General features: G+C 37.1%; 1 protein-coding gene across 1 annotated transcript; it reads right to left on the bottom strand.

Moving 5' to 3' along the window:
• Nucleotides 1–1,394: 1,394 nt before the first annotated feature.
• On the bottom strand, nt 1,395–6,969 carry tmem106bb (transmembrane protein 106Bb). Its single transcript, XM_010797626.1, has 8 exons — nt 6,812–6,969; nt 5,388–5,580; nt 5,027–5,090; nt 4,722–4,881; nt 3,967–4,107; nt 3,492–3,541; nt 3,354–3,407; nt 1,395–2,520 (listed from the first exon to the last, which is right to left on the bottom strand). The coding sequence occupies exons 2-8, from the start codon at nt 5,566–5,568 to the stop codon at nt 2,400–2,402; spliced, it is 771 nt and encodes a 256-aa protein (XP_010795928.1). The 5' UTR covers nt 5,569–5,580; nt 6,812–6,969; the 3' UTR covers nt 1,395–2,399.
• Nucleotides 6,970–8,411: the final 1,442 nt, after the last annotated feature.

The following is an 8,411-nucleotide window of genomic DNA, read 5'->3' as shown; positions in this document are numbered from 1 at the left end:
TTGGTGTGCGGGCTGCAAAAAGAAAACCAAGTAAAAATCAGTTTTACAATAAAGTAAAACACAACTTTAAAATTTTTTTCGAGTTTTGCACACCTTCCATAGATTTCCCAAAACCCCTCAATATACGTCCATTCAATTAAACCACCTAGGCCTGTCTATTACTATTTTACGGTATTACGTCTCTGAAAAGATAATGATAAATGATGTTTAAAGCATACTAAGTCGGGTTCCTTATAGACATCTTAGGTGGGTAGGGACAGAAATATAAACTACTCTTATCACATATAAACTTTTTGGAGATGTGTCCGCCAAACACAAAAAGTACGTAATTTTGTTATTTAGTACGGAGTAAAATTTTCGAGAAAAGTTACATAACCTACAACAATAAGAGACAATTGGTCGTCGACCCCCCACGGGTACACCACAGAGTCGATTAGTCAAAATGGAGTAGATTGACCATCGATATCGATATTGTTTAAATTAGATTTAACTGAAAAATCAGTTTACAACAATGTCATGTCACTGATTTATTATTATCCAACAACCTGGTATCCCTTGGACCCCTTAGTGATGGAAGCGACAAATTACAATCCCCCTACTTTGAAATAAACACAGCAAAACGTAATGAAGGGATAAGGTAAACGCACTTAAACCCAAATTAGAACGTGGTTAACCGTAGATATTATGGTTTTCAGGTCTATGACAAGGTCCACGTAATTCCTTTCCTCTCATTTTATGTGCTTTTCAATAATGAAAAACTTTTACCTGTTTTTGGTCCCTTAACACGTAACTAAAGAGAACTTTTTACTTGTTGGTCAAAACTTCACGTGCGTTGGTGTTCGGATCAGGGGAGCACAGGTTCAAACCACACTGCTGTCAACATGTCGTTGTGTCCCTGGGCAAGACACTTCACCCCAAATTGCTCCTGTGGGGATTGCCCACAGTACTGAGTATCTAAGTTGCTTTGGATAAAAGCGTCTAACAAGTGACATAATGAAAACCAGTCCACTCATGATACAAGTTAAAGTGTGTTAGAATATTAAACACATTATTGCAAATTACACCATAGCTCACAAACATAAAACTACAATGAAAGGGAAGAAATTGCAATGAATCCAGATAAAGCATGTTAGGAAGCAAGACAGATGTGACATATTTTACATTTACACAGTTCAGCATGTTTATAGACCACTTTAATGCTTCACGTTAGCTATAAATTAGCTTTTTTATAAATCCCTTTTACAGTTATCTTGTTACCTTGTAACAATATGTAGCAGTCTTCACAGTAGTCACATTTGCTTTTAAATCACTCAGGTGAATGCTAGCTAAACATAAGAAAATACTTACAGTACCTATACCCAAGCTAAAGAACTCTGAGCAAAAATAACAACTGATACAATATAAAACATCATCTATTTAGTGCTACACAAATAAAGAATCATATTTCTATAAAGCAAAATAAAAGAAGAGAAAGTGACAGCAAAAAGAGAAGCAGCAAGATTTTTTTTTTCCCACTCTTGAACCTTGGTTGTATTTTTCATTAAAAGTGGTATAGAGTAATAGGTGATACTCATTCTACAATCATTCATATCTATAGATATGGACCAGGTTAAAGTTAGAGATGCACCAACTGCACATTGTTGGTCGAAATCATTTTTAAAGTCTGACCTATTGGTTTAGATTTCCTTTCTATCAACAAGAACTATAATTTACACAAACAGCTTTGTAACTTTCCTGATAATAAAAGTTGAATTTAATGTTTACAATACATATGTTTACCATTAACTAACATGTTCTCCAAAACTGTGCCCAGTTACAGTCCAAACATATCTGTATAATAACACACTTTATGTCATTACCATAAATAATGACGATATGATGTGAGTGTGTGTTTGTGTGACCATAACCTAGCCATTATGCGGCATGTTTGTAAATTTCAAAGGCAAAAAAATATATGACTTTGGTTTCGGCCGAATGATTGGTGCATCGCTAGTTAAAGTGCATCATATCTGAAACTAATGCTTTCTGAAATGTAATTGTTCAGGAATCACAGTGAAAACATGATGGGAATGTTATCCATTTATGTGAATGTTAAATTACATAACTTATTTTGTTGGCACCTGGGTGAAAAATGACAACAAACCTTGAGGCAAGTAATGCAAAATATGTCTTCTCTACTTTTAACAGCCTGTTTGACAAGTTTCAACCCAAAGAAGCTCGTGCAAGTGTTTGGGAATAGTAAGAATGGATGAGCCAATGACTAGTTTAACAAAAGTTATGTCCCTATGCATTATTTCATTGTCATTGTGCAAGGATTTGCCTCGTGGAAGTCAGCCTGTTTTTCTGTTAGACCCTCAGCCACAGCAGTGTTTTAATGCTTGGGCTCCTTCTGTTTCTTTTTATTGGTAGACCTGAACATGACCATGCAGGGACGTGGTGTTCCCCCCACAGTCCACGTACTGGTACATCTCCTGGGAGACCTGCTCCGTGTGGCCGAAGTACGAAGTCGTCACCGTCACCCTGAAAAACAATTACAGCGTCAACAACGATACATCAGATAACAAGGTGAGACACGCTCAGGACGAATGTGACCTCTGAAGCCTGCAATAGTCTAGTTTGAACTCATTTTGTCTCCTTTGCTAACTATTGAGCTATGTAGCTTAGACTGCTTTATTTCTTAGCATTGGCTTGCTGTAACCGGTGCTGAAATTATGAGTAATTCAAAAGAAAGATAATTATTGACTTGCATTTCCATATTTATGTTATACTGTAGTTGTGTTGCTTTCTGTTAAAGCCAGTTGTTAGACTCATTCTCCCAAAAATGTTAAGCATCAGACAAAAGCAGTTTGTGTTTTGTTTGAATAAACACATCTTCCATTGTTAAATGACTTAAAGGGAAGCGTGATCCTCAGGGCTTTATGGTCTGGATATAAAACCACTGAATTGCAAAGTGGGTGTTATGGTACCATTTTTACTGGGATGCAGTTTACTGTTAATTGGCTAGAAAGCTGTTATTTGGCTTAGACCACAGAGGATTAGGTGGACTAATAAAGATTATTTCTGCCTCAGCCAAATGTTTGCTTTGCAATCTGTTTGAAAGTCAGTGTTAGCGTGTAATGAGCAGTGCACCCAAAGGCCCATGTATCTCCTGTTGGACGCTGTTGTTTCTGGGCAGTTTTTCAGTATGTGTGGGAGTCTATGTAAGTGTATGGAGGCAAAGTTGTTGAAATGGATGTTGATGTTTGAAAGGATAAAATACACAATACGTAATAATACATTCAGTATGATTATATGTAAAGTAAAACATCAGAATGTGGCATGTGATACAATAACTGTATGTTAACCATACTTACTGCATCATGACCACAATGTTGTGAACTTTGATGGTTGGCAAGGTGCAGTAGTCACTGTAAGAAAATATTTGGTTTGTGATTTAAAAAGGATCAACGTGTAATCAGTACATTTTTGTAATGTTCTATACAGATACTTACAACATGTAACTCATCTCATCGGCAATGGTGGTGGGAACTGTGTAGTCAATCTGCAATAACAATCAAAGCCTTTTAGTTGAAATCAATATGACACATTAACCTACTGTAATACACATTTATGCCAATTAAAACAACGTTTCAATTGTATAGATTTTACGGTCTCACTGGCCAATTGTCTAGTAGAAAGAAGGTGTACCATTATTTGTAATGTCACAAGACAAGACAATGATGCTTTAACAATGAGGAAAACATTGGTGTGAGGCATTTTTACAGAAACAAAATGTATGTTAGTTGTGCTACTGTATGAGATTTCTTGGTATTGTGACTTTAGGCATAACAATGAGCAGTTGTATAAGCAGCTGTCATAACTTAAGGACATCCAAATGTCAATCAACTTTTTTTAAATCGATAATAATAAATAGATTGTCTTAGCTTTGCTTTCTGTGTGTGAATAGTCAAATGTATTTCCACCCACCTGCCGCTCATCCAGTGGTATGATCATTGAGCTGTTGTTCAACTTGGCCTTGCCTATCACCGTCTTGGAGAACTGCACTTGGGCTGTGATGTTGGTCACAGATATGGTGTAGTAGTTATTATTGGTGATGTTCAGGGTGCTCTGGATGGAAGAAGATAAAAGGCTTGAGATAATGGCAGAATAGTGGTTGATTTAAAGAGCTACACCATTGACTTGTAGAGATTGTAATCATTGCCATTATAATAATTACTATTAAACATAACACTTACATATTACCACATTTTAATTGAAATTGCAATCTCTCCATTGAATTTGTTTCTCCACCAACCCCTGAGGGAAGTCTCTGGTTCTTGAGATGAGAAATACTCCACATTACTCACCGGCCTGTTGCTAGCTTTAACGGTTTATTTTTGGTTGTTGAACCAGTAACATGCAAAGAGGAGTTCACAAAAAGGCTTGTGCAGCCTTATGGTGCTAACACTGCACAAATAGGATAACACAATTGTGTTTAACTCTTGAAGCATGCTCTTCTCCTACTTACATATTTTTAATGAAGGTACTATACATACATTTGGCGTATTTTGAACTCATTTGCAATGCGTTGTTTACATGGTGCTGTAACAAAACACATTTTCCAATTTGGATTAATAAAGTACATCTAATCTAATCTATATAATGTTAACCTAAACACAAGCCAACGTATTGAACCATCCTAGAGTGTTTCTATTAAGGTGAATATGCTGACACAATCTTACTGTGATGTTGAGATAAACGATGCGTTTGTCCAGGTCATAGGAGACGTAGGCGGACTTCACTCCCACATAGGAGACATCAATAGAGCGAGGGAATAGGAAGAAAACAGCGAGGCCAGACAGCAGCAGGCAGAGGACCACTGATATCGTGACATACTGCTTTCTGCATGAGAAGGAAAAGAGAAGTGAAACCCTGAATCCAGCTGAGGACTCCAATGTGTAACATGCTACTGTGTGTTCTTTTGAATTTCATCACGCATACAGCCAACACCGTTAATATTTAAGAAGAGCGCAGAGTGCAGACTTACGTCCTGCTCGGCCTGAGCCTTTGGTCGCTGTATGGAATCAGAGCCACAAGCTGATTCTCTTGACCTGTTTTAAAATGCAAAGAAAGGAAATCAAAGCTGTATCATTCGGCTGTTTGAAAAAAGGCACTTTTTTGTAAGATTTGCACTTTGAACACTACTAGGAAGAATCACAGATATATCTTGCAGCTGACTTTTTCCACTTAAAATGTACTCTTAACCCACCAATACAGACAGCTGAATGCAGTATTTTTTAATGCAGTGATGAATTAATTTCCTCAATTAATTTTTCAGAACATGAAGTGATGCTGCCTTTTTAGCTTTAGCTAGTTTGAGTTGAGTTAATATATCTATAAAGATTTACCTCGTGGTATACGGCCGGTGCCCTGACATGTCGGACATGTCACGCTGTCCCGTCCAGTGAACTCCACGTAGGGGAACTGAGAAACGTCTCCATTCTTTCCATCCTCATCCCCGTCAGAAGCTGTCAGCGCATCCTGACTTTCGTCTTTTGGGTTAGCCATGTGAGAATGGAACTTGCCCATATTTGCAGCCGTCTGTACACAACACAAAAGATAACATGAGCCGATAGGAACCGCCATGTAGGTACAGCAGCAAATGCTGACTAACCACATGCCACACAGCGGTCTGAATGTGAAATGGGACCTGGACGAATTCCAGGCCACGTTTTCCAAGAAAAAAGGCTCCTGTAAAATGACCTAATACAACTGAAATAATTCTGTGATGCTCAATTGAGACACATATGTTACCTTTACTTAATGTACATGTGTTGAATCCTCTGTATAGACTTTTATAGGGTTTTGTATTGGCAAGAACTTGGCATCAAAATGGTAATGCTTTAAGTTTTAGCTTATTGCGATATAGGCTAGTAGGCAAAGCAATATACTGTAATTTTAGTTTAGTTTTTTGTGTCCTTTCAAAACATTTTCATAGCATTGTTAGTTGTTTTTTTTCACACACATACATATGCGTTAAGGACTTATATGACCATATTTTGGTACTTTAATTAACATTTTGAATGTAAGCCTTTAACATGTAACAGAGTATTTCTGCACTTTGGTAATATTTTTTTAAATTTTAAAACAAGATCCGGTACTTCCACATCCAACTTAAACACAGCAGTAATATTAACGCAACATTATTTGGGAGGGGTGATGTACAACAAGCCGGTGATTGCAAAATGCACCATGACAAATTCTTACATCACAATGAGTGCTTCTACTTAATATACTTAGTAGATTAGGCTGATAACACAAAGCAGGGCCTAACTCCACAAGGCTAAATGCAGGGCTTTTACTGGTAGTGGATTATTTCCCCAGACTATTAGTGCGTTTACAAGGATCTGAATATTTCTTCCACCAAAAAATAGCTACTGATACATTAAGTACGAGACACACCGTGCAGATGATAATAAGAGATGCCTCCGACAGACACACAACACGCTGTCACTCAGTACAGGATGTCTGTTATGAGTCTGTGAACACAGGCCGCTGGGCTGCAGACTCAGCAAGAACACAACGTACCGGCCGCATGAACACTGCTAAAACCTATCTATTCTTCCTCCAAAAGGCGATATTTGGTCTCTACATTTTTATTTCAACAGCATCATCAATATTGTTCTTAATTTCGTCGCGTAATTCTGATATTTAATGAACACATCGTTCGAATTAATGGCTTCGCAACAGGAGAATCCTATCGTTACCCTGGTTGTTATATGTTGTGCAGTCAGTAAACTACATATTGTTTTCCAGTTAGCTAACGTCTTACCTGTTATTTGTTTTACTTGCTTAACATTCGTTGTCGTCGCTGTTTGTTGTGGTCCAGCACAGCAGTGGAGAATGAAGCCGATGGGAACGCCCCCTCATCTCCTGATTGGTCAGACTCGTGTATGTGGTCATCGTGCCAATAACCAATAACTGTCATTGCCCCCCTGTGTTGTTGTGGTAGGGTCCCTACCACAACAACACAGGGGGGCAATGACAGTTATTGGTTGCAGAATTATTCTGATCATTTACTTTAAAGCGATACTAGTACAACACTGTAAACAAAATACTCAGTGGTGGAAGAATAATTCAGAAATTGGCTTTGAATTATAATAAGTGAGGCACTCCTGTGATATATTGCTAAGATATTCCTTGATTAGCTCCTTTAATGTTGCAGTTGTAAAAGGAGGAGCTTATTCTATTAACTTTGTAATGCTTGGTATCTTGATAAATACTATTAAATTATCATTTATTAGTTGATTTATAATTTTAAAAGATTTTTAATAAAAAAAAAGACATGTAAGTGTAATTTGACCTGTTGTTGAGTACAGAAGGTACATTTAGGATCGTACTGCAATATTCTTAAATTATTCTTCATCAGCAGCACTGGCAAAATCCATGACGAATAAAAAACAACAACTTTTAATATTTTTATTAGAGTAAAGCCAAAGATATACAGGAAAGGGGAGGACAGATGGGATGAACCCAAACCAAGGCCAGGATGCAGTTGCAGGAGCCACAACAAACTGACCATCTGCCCCACCAGGTACACACTGGTACATGCATCAGATACATTTTAAACCAAAGGAATCATAAAAAAGACAAAGCATTATGAACGTTAGGCCATGATATTCATTATACTGTTAACACAGTATGAAGTCCAAAATTAGACTGCCAGCATTTGGAAACTTAGCCTATAAAAGGTGAACCAGACATTTTCCCTAGATGTTGGACTGCTGCACTTCTTGGAAAATGTTGTCAGCTGACAGAAACATGTCAAAGAAGTTCCTGGAGGCAGTACGTTTTTCCACAATCACCACCATTGTCACCCTTGATGATCTAGAATTAACCATATTATTCCATTAAGCTCTTTTAAACAGATGGAGAGCCTGAGTCTATAAATAAAAAACAGATGGCAGGAGCTAATCAAGGAATATCTTAGCAATATATGTTGTATATGTTTTATAAGGAGCATTGCATTTTTTCTCACATGAATCACATCTGCTGCATCTGCTAAAACACTGACTGCATTTCATTGTGAACATTTCATTTAAGATTACCTGAATGGGTTGAACTGTACACAATTGTTGATAAGATAAGTTGAAAAACTAAAATGTATTTAAAATAATATGAAACACAACTCCCAAAAATAGTTCTCTGTGTGCTCTTGTTTTAAGAACATTAACTTCATATCTTTAACCATAACTTTTTTTAATTAAAGGTCCCATGTCTTGGCCATTTCTACTAATCATAATTCCATTGTTGAGGTCTACTAGAATAGATTTATATTGTGCAATTTTCCAAACTCAATTGGTTTCTCATACAGCATCTCTGTATAGTATGTGTATTCACACTCTATCCTAAACGGCTTGTTGGAGCTACTG

This window comes from Notothenia coriiceps, unplaced genomic scaffold, assembly GCF_000735185.1.
Source record: "Notothenia coriiceps isolate Sejong01 unplaced genomic scaffold, NC01 NC01_scaffold00038207, whole genome shotgun sequence".
NCBI classification, from domain to species: Eukaryota; Metazoa; Chordata; class Actinopteri; order Perciformes; family Nototheniidae; genus Notothenia; species Notothenia coriiceps.
Note: the sequence above shows the minus strand (reverse complement) of the source record. Positions and strands in the feature narration are given on the sequence as shown.